Source organism: Cannabis sativa, chromosome 5, assembly GCF_029168945.1.
Source record: "Cannabis sativa cultivar Pink pepper isolate KNU-18-1 chromosome 5, ASM2916894v1, whole genome shotgun sequence".
In the NCBI taxonomy this organism is placed as follows: Eukaryota; Viridiplantae; Streptophyta; class Magnoliopsida; order Rosales; family Cannabaceae; genus Cannabis; species Cannabis sativa.
Genome location: NC_083605.1, coordinates 8,983,049 through 9,000,222, shown reverse-complemented (window position 1 = coordinate 9,000,222; position 17,174 = coordinate 8,983,049). Strand labels below are relative to the sequence as shown.

General features: G+C 37.2%; 3 protein-coding genes across 4 annotated transcripts; 1 reads left to right on the top strand and 2 right to left on the bottom strand.

Moving 5' to 3' along the window:
• Nucleotides 1–740: 740 nt before the first annotated feature.
• On the bottom strand, nucleotides 741–3,142 carry LOC115694756 (uncharacterized). Of its 2 annotated transcripts, XR_009687793.1 has the most exons (4): nucleotides 2,837–3,142; nucleotides 2,695–2,756; nucleotides 2,350–2,582; nucleotides 741–1,836 (listed from the first exon to the last, which is right to left on the bottom strand). XR_009687793.1 is itself a non-coding variant. In XM_061115379.1 (3 exons), exons 1-3 carry the CDS (start codon nucleotides 3,060–3,062, stop codon nucleotides 2,409–2,411), a joined length of 462 nt encoding a protein of 153 aa, XP_060971362.1. In that variant the 3' UTR covers nucleotides 2,283–2,408. The 2 variants fall into 2 exon arrangements, 1 of the variants encoding a protein (XP_060971362.1); XM_061115379.1 differs by lacking the exon at nucleotides 741–1,836 and having other exon boundaries at nucleotides 2,283–2,582; nucleotides 2,837–3,062.
• A 131-nt stretch (nucleotides 3,143–3,273) lies between these two features.
• On the bottom strand, nucleotides 3,274–5,174 carry LOC115724463 (uncharacterized). Its single transcript, XM_030653752.2, has 5 exons — nucleotides 5,091–5,174; nucleotides 4,873–4,941; nucleotides 4,011–4,084; nucleotides 3,796–3,922; nucleotides 3,274–3,721 (listed from the first exon to the last, which is right to left on the bottom strand). The coding sequence occupies exons 2-5, from the start codon at nucleotides 4,873–4,875 to the stop codon at nucleotides 3,452–3,454; spliced, it is 474 nt and encodes a 157-aa protein (XP_030509612.2). The 5' UTR covers nucleotides 4,876–4,941; nucleotides 5,091–5,174; the 3' UTR covers nucleotides 3,274–3,451.
• Nucleotides 5,175–8,170: 2,996 nt separating this feature from the next.
• LOC133038138 (uncharacterized) lies at nucleotides 8,171–9,216 on the top strand. The gene is made up of 2 exons (XM_061116195.1): nucleotides 8,171–8,808; nucleotides 8,896–9,216. The coding sequence occupies exons 1-2, from the start codon at nucleotides 8,611–8,613 to the stop codon at nucleotides 9,214–9,216; spliced, it is 519 nt and encodes a 172-aa protein (XP_060972178.1). The 5' UTR covers nucleotides 8,171–8,610.
• The last annotated feature ends 7,958 nt before the right edge of the window (nucleotides 9,217–17,174 follow it).

Here is a 17,174-nt window from a genome sequence, read left to right as displayed (position 1 = left end):
ATATAACAAGAGAATAATATATATATATAAACACTCACTCACAACCTTGAGTGTGGATTAGTGGGGATCACCATGACTTGAACAAGGTATTACACCTTTGTCCAAAAGCTTATTTCCCCCTATCTCTAAGCACTAAGGGAACTCTCATGGAAATAGCTTTGGGAATTATCAAGCCTTTTAGGGTTTTCTAGCAAAGTGCTTTCTTGATAGAAAACTTGACATCTCGTACTCCCAAATGAGCACCATAGACCTCCTTTATATAGTGTTTAGGATATCACCATTTGAAATTCAAAATTCATAAGTCATAACCTCCATGGTTGTTATGGACTCAATAAAGAGATGTAACTCATGCACACCTCTTATAGAGATGTAACTCATGGACACCATAACTCATATACCATTAAGAATTTCAAATAAAGATGTATAACACCTTTTACACTCTTAAAGCTGGTGATAATGGTGGAAGTTACTCATAGTAACAACTCCTCCAAATATTACAAAATGATGACACATAATATATAATGTCATATGTTACATATTAGTTTGTTACATGTATTTAATCTACACATTATATTATTGATAAATAATATAACAGATAACACATAAATTCAAAAGATTCAAGTGATTTCTCTAACTACTTTCCTAGCTATAATTATTAGACATCTTGAATAAAAATTATCCCACAGTTGAATTAAACATTTTATATATCGGCATAAACGAAAAATTTACACAAAAATATATGCATTGAAACCCAAAAACATATGCACTAAAGATAACAATCTCATATTTAGTTCTTAAACAAAAAGAAAAAAAAAGTAATATAATTATAACATCAATAACCAAGTCTCAACATCTAGCATTAAAATAACAAACAATAAAAATAAACAATAACATTCAACAGGCTATAGAAATCAGTCCCCAATCACATACCCTTATTCTTCCCTTGAACATTCTTCATGGACTTCTTAGGCTTTTCATCCTCACTATTAATGTTTTCATCATTTTTACTTTTACCATATGCAAACAAAAGCACAGCAAGCCTCGTGCGATAAGCTTCAATATTAAAATCCAGTGGAACATCTTTTTCATGATAAAGAATTCAGTAAATGCAGCAACAAAAGTACCACAGTCACTGTATAACAAAACAATAATCAAAATAGTTAACACTATAGTGAAACACATCAACAACTAAAATGCAACAACACAAATATATGGGGTCAGAGAAGAACAATGCTTGATCTCAGACATGAATATCCAAGAAATGACAGAATTGAGTAGCACGAAATATTGTCATCACATCCTTTATTTATTTTTTTCTTAATGTTGTCAATATCACTGTAAGTACAAGTAGAGTAGCACTTGGACTTGAAATATTCAAAAGTATGGAATTTGTATTCCCGATTCTGTAGGGATAAATAAAAATAAACATGATAATGATAATATAAACGGTTTTAAAACTATCTTGAAACTATACTAAATTAATAAAAAATCATTCACGTAATAGACCTAATTCATAACTAGTAGGTAAACTATATTGCAACCATACATAAACATCACATGCCTAACACCCAAAACAAATAATCTAACATACACTATACTTAATAAAACAACAAAACATGTAAAATATATGAAACCCTAAAATCAAAATCACATATAAAAATACTAAAAAACATAGACAAAATGCATAAATTAGGGCAAAATGAAAAAGAAACTATAATGAAACCTTACGCAGTCCATCGACACGCTTCTTCCCCTTCTTAACTTTTGATATAATACTTTTATCAACTTCATTCTTCTTCGATTTCTTCTTTATAGGACGACATTCATGCTTTGTTACTGGTTCAACAAAAATTTTCGTCAGAATTATTATCTTCCACAATAGTTTGTTTCCCTTTACATTTTTTGGCCACTGATTTCACCTATTAATGGAGATTTAGAACTTTTAGTAATAGTCTTCTTCAAAAAGGGTGTTTTCACCGCAGGAGATGGAAAAGACAATGAATGCATGATAGCTATTTATATAGAAATTTATAGAAAGAATAATGAAAAAAAAAATGGATGATGGAGAAATGGAAAGTTTTTTGGTGAGAAACAAATTTTTGATTGTGGTTCAAAATAAAAATTGAAATTGAAAAAAAAGTTTGAGTTGTGATGGTTACATAGTGACATCATTATGTATGTATGAAGTGTGATCAAGAAATAATTTAGTAATTATTATTTTTTTAAAATAAAAATGTTTAAATATTTTTGTAAAAGATGTTTTTTTTTTTTTTTTGTATTTTCTATGTAAAAAATTATTTTTTTTTTCCTTCAATAGGTTATAACTACTTAAGTGAAGTATGTATGTACCTGAGCCGAATAAGAAAGCCAAGAGAAGTGCCCCTGTCGACTTAATCACACGACGCATATCAGCTCTGTACAACAACAATGGAACAGCCGTTGGAAGTAGAAAACTCCATGACAATCGAAAATGCAGGAGCTTCTAATGATAGAATTAGAACCCCTAAATTGGTTGCACCAAGTCCAAGGTGCTCACCAATGCTCCACTTAATGCACTCCCAATCCTTCTCTTCTGCTCCGATCTTCAATCCCATAATAAATAAATATTCTTCTTCCAGATCAATATAACTTGCTAATTCAAAATATGCATAAAAGCCAGTTGTTCACACCCAAGATTTCAGAAAAAGTTAAGACCTTTAAACACTTCTTTTTCACTCTGCTAAAATAAGATTGTAAAATTGCTCTCCATTTGGATGCTGAAAAAATCCAGAAGCAACACAAATTACCAAAAACTGCCACAACACAAAAAAATCAGTTGATGAGTAACTTTGTTTACCAGAGACCAAAATGAGAGGAACATTGCATTGTGAACTAACAGTGACACCTCCAACTGGATTGTTCTTACTCTTTTTCTGGGTACCATTACCAATTCTTACAGAAAAAGTACAAACAGAAGGAAAGTTCTGATTTTTATTATTAAAACAAGCTGATGAGCTTTGCAGGACACTAGCGCCATCGATAAAGAATGAGAACTCTTTACAATGAAAAGCATCGGCGATCATGATCGTTTCTACTCACAGGCACTGACACAATTCCTTCCTCCTAAAATCGATTCAGTTGCATTTAATTTAATCATTTCGATGTTAAAGTATGTAAACAACTTTAACTTTAAAAATTAAAAATGTAAGCACTCACAAGTAAGGATTAAAAAATTCCGAAGGCAAAGTTCCTCGACTCTACACAAAGTAACGCAGAAAGTAACAAATTTTAAGATGGTTGTATGAATTAGATTTTGATTAGAAACCTGAAAGCAAAACTACATGACAATCAGCTTAAAGAAAACCTTCTTGGGTAATGTTTTGTTATCAGAAAATTCTAAACTGATCAAAGTTACATCATATGTAATGAATACAGTTTCAGTTTCAGTTACACCTGCAAATTTATCTTTTATCTAAGAAATACTGTCTTCATGCTTCTGCTTCTTTGCAGTAGGGCCTTCTTCCTCCAAGGCTTTCAGCTTGTTCTTAATTGCAGCTATTTTATCACTCCGACTCAACTGTCCTGAGTTACTACCAGATGTTCTGGCTTTGTTTGTCTCACTGACTCCTTTTGAAGAATGTTCGGCTGATTCAACTGTGTATTTATTACTGGCAAGGTGGACAATTAATGGGCGGCCACAAGCTAATCTTCCATGCATTTTCTCCTTGGCTAGTCTTGCTTCCTGCATGCTCACTTTAATGATGGAAATCAGGAAATGCTTATAAACCAAAATCAGAAAGACCACAAGTAACTTACCTCTTTGGTACTATACTCGACGAAAGCAAAACCCCGAGGTTCTCCACGCTTAGGGCCACGAGTATGCCATATAAAATCTTCGGATACGATTTTTCCAAAAGGAGAGAACATTTTAATTAGAGCCGCCCTGAAAAAAACAGGCAGCAATATGACAATAATCAAGATAAGATATTCATCATCTAAGAAACAACTCAAAATCCATGCGGTTTACTCACTCTGTTATTCTTAGGTCAAGGTTACCAATGTAAAGCTTGCTTTCGCTCTTCTCATCAATAAATCCATTGGGATCCTGCACCAAAACGAATCATGTTATTTGACTTGATTTATAATGTATTGATTAATGAAACATAATGGTGACTTAGAGTCTTAAAAGTTTATAGCATGATTAAGAACATCTAATTGATATGCTGCATAGTGAAAACAATTTAACAATTCCCACACAAATCCAGGGCAAAGAAAAACAAAATGTCGACATTGCCCATTCAAGGATGCCAAAACTTTAAAAGAACTAATAATAGATAATTACCCTACAAGAAACATGATCTAAATTTCATTCCCTAGATAGAGGTAGACAATTAAATCATGCTACCTTTTTCTTCTTCTTTTTTTCTTTTGCTTAAGGGACCCCCTTAAAGGGGACCGTAGAACATGCTACCTTTAGAGACGAGGATGAGGGAACATATAACCTCAACTAACACTTGAAAATATGTACAAATGACCAATATATGTATGGCCCCATGCTTGGAACTGATGCTTATTATACACATAGCAGAAAGCATACACTAGATTTCTTATTGAACAAAGATAACCCATAAAAATGAGTCCAAAGAAGATAGAACCCCATGAGAATTGGACTTGTCTTCACTACAAATCCCATTCTAAATGGCTATTTTATTTTAGTGTGCAAGAGTATACAAAGTCATTCAAACCACAATCTCCAACACAATAAAAATTTAGTTACGTGCCATACCCAATATGAAGATTTCTCAGTCTCGTTTGCAAAATAGTTTTAAGCAGTTTAGGAAAAATATAACAATAAAAAATAAAATAATAACAGTTCAATATGATCAAATATACCATGGCCCAAGAGCATATAAAAAATCCTTATAGAAAGGCCAGCATCACTGTCCGTACTGACCTGTAATTCTACACCAAAAAGAAAAGGAAAGAACGATAAGAACATCAAAATCCTGAATAGGTACTCTTGATCTATATATGCTGATAAACGTACTACGAAACCGATTGGAAAACCCTAGATGCTAAACCCCAAGGAATGGAAGATGGGTTTTACTTACTCGCACCAATAACTCGGCGATGCACCTGATACGGAGATCGAATTGCTTGCCGTGCCCCGACCCAATTAGGCGAAAAGACTCAAAAAAGCTTCGACACACAGAAATGCCACGTTCCAAATTCAAAGACTTCTTTTTCTTGATATTTTTTCGTTTTTCTTGAAAGGGAGAGATTTGTTCTTTCTTTCTTTCTATTAAACTAGTTAATGTTAATGGTAGTGCATAATATAAATATTGTGAGAAATAAATCCTGATTTTAATTGGGAAATTTCATTATTTGCCTTTAATAATATAACCTATATCAAAATTTATACCCTTTTATAATTTGTACAAATTTATTCCTCTAATTTTAAAAGATTCTTAAAATACCCCTAAATTAAACTTTCTCTCTCTCAGACGTTCCCTCTCTCTTTCTGACCTTCCCTCTCTCTCTCTCTTCACGAACCAGTCCTCCTCTCTCTCTCTCTCTCTCTCTCTCAGACGTTCCCTCTCTCTCTCTCTCTCTCTCTGTCCTCCTCACCCCTCACGAACCCACGAACCCACGAAACGGCCTCACCCCACGAACCGGCCTCACCCCAGGAACCCACGAACCCACGAAACCCAAGGCGACCGACGACGACGAAGAGGACGAAGACCCACGGCGGCCCACGGCGATCCACGACCACGACCACGAACCACTGAACCACTGAACCAATCCAATCCAACGGTAAGTTTTTTTCTGTTTAAATTTTAGAAATTTCAATGCGAATTTGTGTATGTTCTTCAGATAACATTATTTTAGATTGTATATGCGAATCTAGATGTCAATTATTGCATGTTGTATATGTTGGATATGTTTCAATGGTGTTTGTGTGTTTTTACAGCGTTATCGATGAAATGTCGACAGGATATCGATAGGATATCGATATGTATAGGTTTCTGTTTATGTGTTTGAACATTGTTGTCGACAGGTTGTCAACATCATGTCGACAATTTGTCGATGGTTTTACCTTTGTTTGATGTTATGTAGTTTTGCCATGTAATGTCGACAATTTGTCGACTATATGTCGATATGTTGTCGATAATAAGTTGTAGTTGATTCTTTTGGTAGTTTACTGTTAGAATGTCGACAATTTGTCGACAGTATGTCGATAGGTTGTCGATAATAAGTTGCAGTTGAGTCTTGTGGTAGTTTACTGTTAGAATGTCGATAATTTGTCGACTATATGTCGATAGGTTGTCGATAGGTTATTAGAGTTGATCGTATGGTAGTTAATTGGTATAATGTCGACGATTTGTCGACTGTATGTCGATAAGTTGTCGATGTTGGTCGTTTGTCACTACTCTTATGATAATGTCGATAGCATGTCGATTGTATGTCGACGATTTTTCGACCAGTTATGAATGTTTGATAATGTCGACAGAATATCGACATGATGTCGATGTTATGTCGACATTTCTTAACTTTTTTGACATTTAAATTTTTTTGGTCTTTGATTTTTCAGATGGCTCCCAGACTCATTATTCCAGCACCCGAGCATTTTACTGGCCGCGTCACATATAGAGGCACTGGAATTTTTGCAAAAATCAAAGCTCGGTTTGAGGAGTTCAACCTTAATAACACGGCGAAGGAAAGCCGTTTCGGGAGCTTCTAGAATGTCGTACCCTTGACATTCTCCTCGGTGTTATTTCACCAGCTGATGCTCCACAAAATGAAAGTGGATGCTCAGGAGGAGTTGAGGATGCGGTTTTACGTTGGTCGGAAGGAGGTCAGATTCGGAGTGCTGGAGTTTGCACTCATTACAGGCCTGGACTTCTCCTCGGGGCCAACAGAAGAGGAGAAGGCTGCGCAGGTCGCGCGCTTGGGGTCAGACCGATTGATCAACAAATATTTCAACCGGTCTGATAGTGTGAAGACAGAAGCACTCCAAGATAGGTTCACAAACTGTCAGAACCCGGAAGACTTGTACAAGCTCGGCTTGTGCTTGTTTGTGGAGTCAGTGCTTCTGGGCCGCGAGGCAAACGCGCTGATTACGCCTCACATACTTAGATATGTGGAAGACCTCGAGTTCTTCTTCCGGATTCCTTGGGGGAAGCACTCATTCGCCAGACTCATGCACTCGCTTCAAAAAGACATGTTGAAACAGAAGGCCAACTACGAGAAGAAGCTGAGTTCGGATGTTCAGCACGAGTGCAAATACACAGCATATGGCTTCGCACCTGCAGTACAATATTGGGCGTACGAGGCCATTTTGGAGGTTGGGAAGAGGTATGGCACGAACCACGGGATTCGGTTCCCCAGGATGCTTAGCTGGACGAGCAAATGCGATATTGGGAAGAAAGACGTCAGCGCATTATTTTCTAGACGGGTATGATTTTCACTTATGTTCAGGATAATTATTTAACATAAATGCTTGTAATAAATGCTAAATGGTTTTATTTTGATATTTTTTGAACCATAAACAGAATCTTGAAGTGGTGAAGGGGCTACTTCCACGGACAGAGGAGGAGGCATTTGTGAGGACCATATCTTACGATGGTGTGGAGAACCTGGTTGATGATGGTGTGGATGACACAGAGGCTGAGGCAGGTAGTCAGGTACCAGAGACTCAGGTCCCAGACACTCAGGAAACAGACACTCAAGTACCAATTTTTGGAACTTTTTTTTATGTCTTTATTTTTTATTGTTTTTGTTTTGTGATATTTGTTACATTGTGGAATTATCGTATGCTTACCGTATTTTTTTTATATATATTTTTTCAGGCCACTAGTTCAGAACCTCAGCCCAGTGCACCATCTTCATCAGGCGTTCGGGGTGCCGAGTACACTGATTTAGTGGCGAGGTTGGATAGGATCGAGGCTGACACTCAGGGTCTGTATGCTGCTCATGTCGAGCTGAAGAAGGCATACGAGACCAGCCATGTAGAGCTGAAGGGTGGTCAGAACGTAATTATGGAGCAGCTCAGAGACATATTGGCCATGTTGAATCGTCCGCCAACGACAGCTTCAGCACCGGAGGCCCCAGCAGATCCATCTACCCCACCACCAGCTGCTTCACCCCAAGTAGAAGAGGAGGAGGTCTTCCCCGACGATTACGATCCTTATGAGGGAGCTCCAGCGACTTCGATCGAGGCACAACCTGTTATCCATGTACATGACACCGAGTCGCAGGGTGAGATTCTGTCGATAGAGGCACAACCTGCACTGGTTAAGAGTCGGAAGAGGAAGAGAAAGCCTCCTGTATGGTTCGGTGACTATACGGAGATGAAGAGGAGACATAGGCCATCTTCGACTTTTGATCCCCTGGAGCCACCGGATGAGAAATTGTTAACCACTTTTCGAAAGTGGTGTGTTGGACTCATTCCGAACCACCGACTTCGGGATTTGAGAAGTGGTGATTACGGTCCAGGATTCTTTTGGATAATGCTCACACCAAAGGAATGGCTTACAGATGACGTAAGTAAAGTATTTTATAATATTACTTCACTTTACAACTTTATGTGCAATTAATATATTTTTTTGTCTAACTGACATTTCCCTTTATATGCAGCATATAGAGGCAGCAATGCATATGCTGAGGAGGCGACGCACCGACTATCCACTGACATTTCCTCAGAAGGGTGTCATTCTCTCCACATTCGTGACCAGCATGATCAGCAGTGCATGGACGAGCCACAAGGGTTCGAGGAGAAACTTTGTGTGGGAGGATTATATCCTGGACTACTGCAGAGGGGTTCATAAGGTATTGTTTTAGTAAGATTTTAAATGTTAATTGTTTGGGAGGATTATTATGGTTTGTTAATTGTTTCGTTGTTCTCTGTAATTACAGTCCCAAGTCTTTGAGAGATGGAGGGGTAACGAGTTTATTTACTTCGTTCTGAACCTTCCCGAGGCAAGGCACTGGGTCACACTTGAAGTCGACATAGAGCTGTGGAAAATTAATGTCTACGACTGTGATTCCAGCGTCTGTCATTGGACCGCCATGGAACCCATCCTGAAGACTTGGGGAGAACTGCTGCCCTCGCTAATCCTTGCAACCGGGGAATTTCCACATAACAACCAGATTATGGCGTTAACTAACAAGGACATAGCGATAAAAAATGCACTCGACTCGAGCCACTCACGACTTAGTTCCGAAGTCAACAACTAGGTACATAGCGATAAAAAAGTACTATAGTATTAAAATATGTTTTACGTTAGACTGACTTTACATTTTATTTTGCATTTAGTGGTGATTGTGGCGTCTATTGCATTGAGTATGTGGAGCATCTCATGATGCAGCGTGGATTGACCGATGTGACGCCAGACCGGATAGCTATGTTTCGTCAACGGTGGTGTGTTGATTTATTTTACCAAAATGTCGGCTGATTATATGTGTAATTATTGGGACATTGTATATTTTGTGTAATTAACATTACAGTTATGTATATATAGACTTTCTCTTCGTTCAAATTTTGATAATTATTCGTGGTTTCAAATATAAAATATCGATATTATTCAACAAAAATAACTATTAAACCTAAAAATAATTAAAATATTTGAAAAATATTCAACCTCAACAAAAATAACTATGACAAAATATGCATCATTACAATATATCAAATTTCCCAATAGAAAAAATGTTATTACAACGAATAAGTACAGGACGCCTCAAATGCGGGCTTTGCATGTTGCTCTGTTGTGGCCTGAACTGCCACAGCGGCTGCAGTTTCGTGGTACAGAACCTTTTTTATCACCAGACGGGAAACGGTTCTCCCGTCTTCTTCCAGCGTTGCTTTTTCTTGGACGACCTACAGGCTTCTTTTCCACAGGTACCCCAACTTTCATATTCTTGATGTGTTCTGGGAGAACCCAATCATCCTCGTCACCAGCAAGATTGATGGTATCATCGTAAATCTTCCTCCACGTTTCTTTTGAATAATAAGGTGAGCAAAGCGTGTACACACTTGTGTTCGTTTTCAATGTCGCGGCACATGCATGAAGGCAAGGGAGTTTCAATAACGTGAACACGCCGCAGGTGCATGTTCTTTCAACTAGATTCACATCACCACCTCTTTCACCGTTAGGTCCCCTACCAACGTTATACAAATTGGCTCCATTTCGTTGGACGCGCCTGTACCTTGCATTTTCATGAATTTTTGCCAAGTTTTTTTCAAAGAGCGTGGCCAAAGGGGTGGTACATTTGTCAGCATTTTCGAGGCGATCAGCGAACCACGATTGGAGTGTGAACCTGATAAATTCAACCAAAGTAGTTATTGGATATTTCCTGAACTCTTCTGTGACACTATTGAAGCTTTCAGCAGCGTTGCTCGTCATGATGTTGTATCTATCGCCCAAACAATAAGGGTGAGCCCACTTCTCAAACCCTATACTCTCCACATATGCAGCAATGGCCGGATTCATCTTTCTAAGCTTCTCGAACTCTCTATCACATTCAGTCTTCGACCATGCGTAAGCAACATTATATATTTGGTTGTGAAAAGCATCAGTCTTGAATTTGGCGTTCACGTTCATAACAATGTGGTGATAGCATGCACAGTGGACTGCTTCGGGAAAAACGAGTTCAACAGCATGATCAATGCTTTGATGCCTATCTGACACAAACACTAAGTTCTCAACCACGCCAATTGCTACCCTCAACTTCTGTAAGAAATACGTCCAGGAGTCGTTATTCTCACTGTCAACGATACCATAAGCAACCGGCAACAATTGGTTGTTCGCATCGTATGCCACAACAACTAACATTATACCGCCGTACTTCGTCTTCAAGAAGGTGCCATCGATACTCAAAACAGGACGACAAAAAGAAAAGCCCCTTCTACATGCACCGAGTGATATAAAACAGTACTTGAACCGCTCATCCTCTAAGTACAAGTCAGTAATGGTACCTGGATTCTTCTGTTCCAGCATGTACAAGTACCCAGGAAGCTTCATGTATGAAAACTCAGGTGTACCCCTAGCATACGTAAGTCCCATCTCCCTGCACCTCCACACCTTCACATAACTCATACTGATACCATAGTTGTCAAACATGTCCCTCTGTATGTCTTTAGCCTTGTACTTAGTTCCATCTTGGGTGTACTTCCCCTTAATAAGGTGGCCAACTACCCATGGTGCTGCTTGACGGTGATCTGAACGTCTCGCATTCAAGTTACATGTGTGTTCATTGTGAAATACAGTGACCTCAAAGTTGTCAGAATGCATCTTCTTCCTCCCCCTCAATCTCCATTTACAATCTGGAGCCTTGCATGTAACGTACAACACATCAGGGGATGACTTCTTCACCATCCACTCGAAATTGTTATTAAGTGCAAACCTACCCACTACTTGTCTCAGTTCTTCCTTGTTTTCATAAAAATTACCAAGCTCTATCACCCCTGCTTCCTTACTTTGTAAACAAGTAGTTAGCTCATGATTTTCCATTATATCTTCCTTTGTCCACATGGGAGCTTTGAACTTGGTACAAACTTCAAAAGAGGAGAACGTTGAGAAGGTTGCATGACGAGCATGTTCTTCAGTTCTGCCTTGTCGACTACTGCTAGTTCCAGGTGTAGTGCGATTTTCACTACGAGGTTGTCGTTCTCGCTGTGTACCTTGGTTACTCGGTACACACTCTAACCTCAACGATGGTCCCGCTACGGCTTCATCGACTGCCAAATCATGTTCATCGTCCATATTCAAATCTACAATAGGATCGTTATTGTAGAAGGGTGTATCGAACTCTTCAAACTGATGAAATCCTGTCGCTTCTTGTTCTTGCCCTACATTGGTCGGAACCTCTAAATTGGTCGGAACCTCCTCATTCACACCAATCCCAACATCTGTTTCGGGAACGCAAGACCCTACCACACTTCGAGGGAGAGGATTAGTAGGCGGCGTAGACTCCGAATTCCCAACTTTTCTCACCTTGGTCACGAATAATGGCATAAACTCTGTATTTGACATTGTTGCCCTCATCTCTAAAAACGTTCTCAGTTGGCGTTCTCTCTTAATAACCTCTGGCGCAACCATTTTTCCCTTCATGTACAAGGAACAAATCTCCAACTTTAAATCATACGCTACCGGATCAACTTCCAACTCTTCATATAAAATTTGTCGCAGTTCTTGTAGGGTTGTCTCGGTTGTAACTGTCAACGTCAAGCTGCTATTTGCTTTGTAGATCCAATTATAATTCTCACATAACCAAACACCATCGTACGATACAACAAGGAACACTTTCTCTCCTGCAATTGCAAACCAAAAAAGCAAGGTGAGTAAAGGAAAAAACACCCAAAAAAAAAAAAATCGACATCCCATCGATATCAATCGACATAATGTCGATAATCACAACAGCAGAAATTAGGGCACTAATTGTCGACATTGTGTCGACATAATATCGACATAACGTCGACAACCACGCCAAGCATGCTCGCCATCGATATAACATCGACATACCATCGACATTCAATCGACAAACACACAGTGCATGCGTTTCGTGTTTTACGGTTACACATTTAATGTTAATAAATTTTACCTACGTTCCCAACAACCCTTCCCAACTGACACGTTGCATGTCAGACACGTGTCCTATCGACAAGCTATCGACATGACATCGACATGGTATCGACAAATGAGTTAGTAGTGTCACTAAATTGGCATGTTGTCGACATCATGTCGACATAGTATCGACATTCAGTCGACAAATACACCATTTCATGCGTTTTACCTGTACAGTTACACATTTAATGACCATTAAATTTTCCAACATTCCCAACATGTTTACTGCTCTATAAAAGCGAATCCCTTTCTTATTCATAAGTGTTCTTGTCTTCTACTTCTCTCTTACTCTTAAAAATTTCTCTTATTCTTAAGTTCTAAATATGGCCCCAAGAAAGAACAAAGGCAAATTCCCCATCTTAACTCCTGAAGAGCTGAAGCAGGAGCCTGATGTTGGCATAATTACTCCTGAAATGCAGAAAGTTTTTGACGCCCAAAGAGCTTTCGAAAGAGAACGATGTGGGAACGAGTTCAGGTTCAGGCAACTTGAAGCACATTTTTGCAAAACTGGTGTATGGCCGGCTCCACCACCAGGGTTCCCCGAAGGATGCCGTCGTTGCAAACTAGGCATCTTTAACGGTAAACCGGTGAAGCCTGGAACATTATGCAAGTATTGCAAGGCTCACCCACAAGCCAAAGAATTTAAAAAAAAATAATTTGTTATGTTATGGCTTGTGGTGAGTTTTATTTAATGTTTGTGTTTTTTTTATGAACTTTATTTTCTGTTTTTTTTATGTTTTTTTATGTTATGTTTTTTTTCTTATTTTAATGAAATTTCCCTTTTATTTTATGTTATTTTAATGTTATGTTATGTTATTTACGGCTTTTTTTCATTTGCATCGATATTTTGTCGACATGGTGTCGACAAAATATCGACAACTTCTAAAAAGAGATAAACGCTTGTTGTCGACATGCTGTCGACAACTATCGACAAAATGTCGACAAATTGTATTTAGTGGGTTTGTTGCTTAATGTCGACATAACGTCGATAATGGTCGTCACTGACCTTTCCTTCTGTAATCATCGACAAACCATCGACATATTATCGATATATCATCGATAACACTGGAAAACCCAGAATTCGACTGAAAACCAGATCTGCCAGATCTCAACAATTTCAGACCAAAAAACAGCAGTTCCAACAAATAACACACATATAACAATTTTAAACTACATAAAGTCAAACAAAATGCTTAAAACACAACTTACCCATTATAATGGTGTAAGATTCTTGAGTGATATTGGGTTGTGCTTCGGTTTTCCACCAACACCCACCGAGAAAACAACCATTCAAGAGGGAAGAAAGAGAGGGACGAGAGAGTGGGACGGACAGAGGGAATTTATTTGATAAATTTTTCAGTTTTTTCTAGAGAGAGAGAGTGGTGCACGAGAGAGAGTGGTGCACGAGAGAGAGGGAAGAGAGAGAGAAAGATCAATTTCAGATTTTACCTATTTTATTTTTTTATTTTTTGAAAAAAAAGGGTAAAATGGGAAGTTTATGTAATTAATGGACTAAATTTGTACAAATTAAGGGAGGGTATAAATTTTGATATGGCTTGTATTATTAAGGCCAAAAAGTGAAATTTCCCTTTTAATTTAGCTAATGTACATGGACACTGCTGTAAAAAAATTATCAATAATTTAGATAATGTCCCTTTTGTAAAAATAAACAATAGTAAATGTTTTCTCTTTTTTTTTTTTTATCAATATATTTCAATTTCTATGTTTAAATAATTTTTTTTTTGGATAAGTCTATAATACATTTTCTAAAAAAGTGTTTGTTTACAGAAATTTTTCAGAAACCGAATATTTAAGAGCTAAAGAAATAATAACTTGCAAAAGTAAAGAGATGATTTTTTTACGTGGTTCGGGTGTTTATAAACCTTAGTCCACGAGTCATTCTATTAGCCTTTGAGGATGGTATTGATGTGTTTACAATACTTTTGCAGGAAACTCTAAGTTTCTATTGAAGAAGAAGACGTAGAGTGATATTGGTAGAGTCTTGGCTATGCAAGTTGTAATCTACCCCTTCATATGAGAATTGGGAGGTATTTGTAGGCTAAGTTGCGGGTATGGACAGGCTCATGATCTGCCTAAGGTATCTGCTGAAATTCTACTATTGGGGTAAATCACATGCAATGTTAGAGCTGACTGAATAATCCTGTGGAAACATTATGCCCGTGCGTGCAGCAGCTGGATAATGGAGACTATTTTGTACCACTCAGGCACATATCACGCAAAGGTTCAACATTTAAAAGTAGGAGCCACGTTGTAACATCTTATCCTATGGGGACGTCACGTGTGTGGTTTTATAAATTAGTTTAGTACTAATTAAATAATTAATTATTAAAATATTTTATAATGTTAAAAACTTCACCAAAATAAAACACTAAAAATGGACATCATAACGACACTAAAATTGTGTTTTGGAAATCCCTGTTGTAAAAGTTTTACAAAAAGACTAAATACAATGACAAGTCAAAATGTAAAATCAAAATACACAGCAGATACAGCCCAAAATAACTCCTGACAACTCGGCACACAGACCGGTTTAGTCAATATGTTGCTGAAAACGGCTGTCACATCATGGTTGAACTAGCTTTCCTTTGTCTTTACCTGCACCAATACAAAATCATTATACTAATAATAGAAATAATATTCATTTAATAATATAAATTATATATATTATCTCATAAAGTAACCATCTTTATTACATCACATTGCCTAATCAGGCAAGTCGATTTTTTAATCTGATAATCATGTATTGCATTGCCTAATCAGGCAAGCTCATGCCATAGCCTAGTACTCACATGTCACTGTCGCCTGTACCTAATAAGATACGCTGCCATGAAGAAATCCAATAATAGTTTCAGTTTATGCCATAACCCGACATTCACATGTCACTACCACCCGTACCTAATAAGGTACGTCGCCAAGAAAAAACCCAACAACAGTTTCAATCTATGCCATAGCCTAACATTCTCATTTCACTGCTGCTCGTACCTAATAAGGTATCGCCGACAAGAATATCGCATCACCTAATCAGGTGAGCCCGTATATCACATTCATGGTATCATCACATTATCATACCTAATGAGGCAATCTTTTCATTACATAATAATAATAACCGTATCTTAATCTCAATATCAATCAATTCTCAACAATACTATGTTAACTCAAATTTTAGGTCTCCTTGTTTTGATGATTAACAAATATTTGATTATTATTTGTTACTAATGATTTGTTGATTTTGTAGTACAATTAAAAGGTAAAATAATTTTTTTCAAGGCAAAATATTAATTTTACCAAACTTCTAAAAGTGACCCAAAGTAGATTCAACAAGCAAATCAACTACTTCATACTTGATAAGAGCAAAAGATTCATCAAGGTATCAAGAATTCAAGACCCTATTCAAAAGAGGTCTTCAAAAGCTCAAAGTCAAAAATCAACCTGAAAGTCAAAGTCAAAGTCAACTCTCAGAGAAAGTCAACTTTTGATCAAAACATGCAAATCAAACTAGGAAGCTCATCTACATTAACACTACACACAATCAAATGGCATAAATTTACTTTAGTCTTGTTAAAGTGATTTACATAGTACACTAGGGTTTATAAGTACAAATTTAGCCCACTCACTAACTTGTGCGACAAGTTTTATCACTCGGTGGTTCAAAAAAACTTTTTTGATTGACTTTCTAAATCACATTTTATTGAACTAAGAGAACAACATTAGAATTTTTGAAATTGGGCAATCGAGTAAAAAGTTATGCACGTTTTAGTCTAAAAAATACATATTTTACCATTGTTAGCCATCCAGAATTCCGATTGGAATCCAAAATTCTGGTTGTAATCAACCTGAAATTCTGGTTCACAGTAAGATTCTTCTTGGAATGTGTGCTAACAGCTACATTTTATCCCAACATTATATAAACTTCATTTTTACTCAAAAATTATAGTTGGTTCAGCATTTATATCATATACCTAATCTATTCAAGTGAGATTAATGAGCTCCCAAGTTTAAAATCTAACAAACACTTTACACACACTTTGAGCAAAAATTTGTGTATATTCATTTCAAGTGTGCTTGCTTATCACTCTAAGTTTCTATTGTATCATCATACTTTTAGAGTAAATTTACTTGTAATTTCAAACACATTTTTATATTGTGATTGAGGTGAGGTTGGCACTAGTATTGTAAAGTCAGTACAACAATCCAAGAAAGAGGTTAATAGTCCTTTGTTGGAATTTATTTTACCAGGATCTAGATTTACTAACAAGTATGTTTCATTAACATCCTAATATGAATTTCTAAGACAATGAAATAAACACATAAAAGTTATCAGAAACCTTACAGTGGTTGCAGCGGAATATAATGACTCCTTTCGTTCAGATCTCTAGCCCTTGATTCCTTTCTGTAGCAGAGCATTATCAAGATCTGAACCTGGATCTCTTTCTCTCCTTCTTGAGCCCGATTCTCCTTCTTGTTGATTGGATTCTTCACAGTCTTACACACTATGATTGAGATACCACTTGAAGTCTGTGTGCACTCACTCTATCACTCAAGGCTGAATAA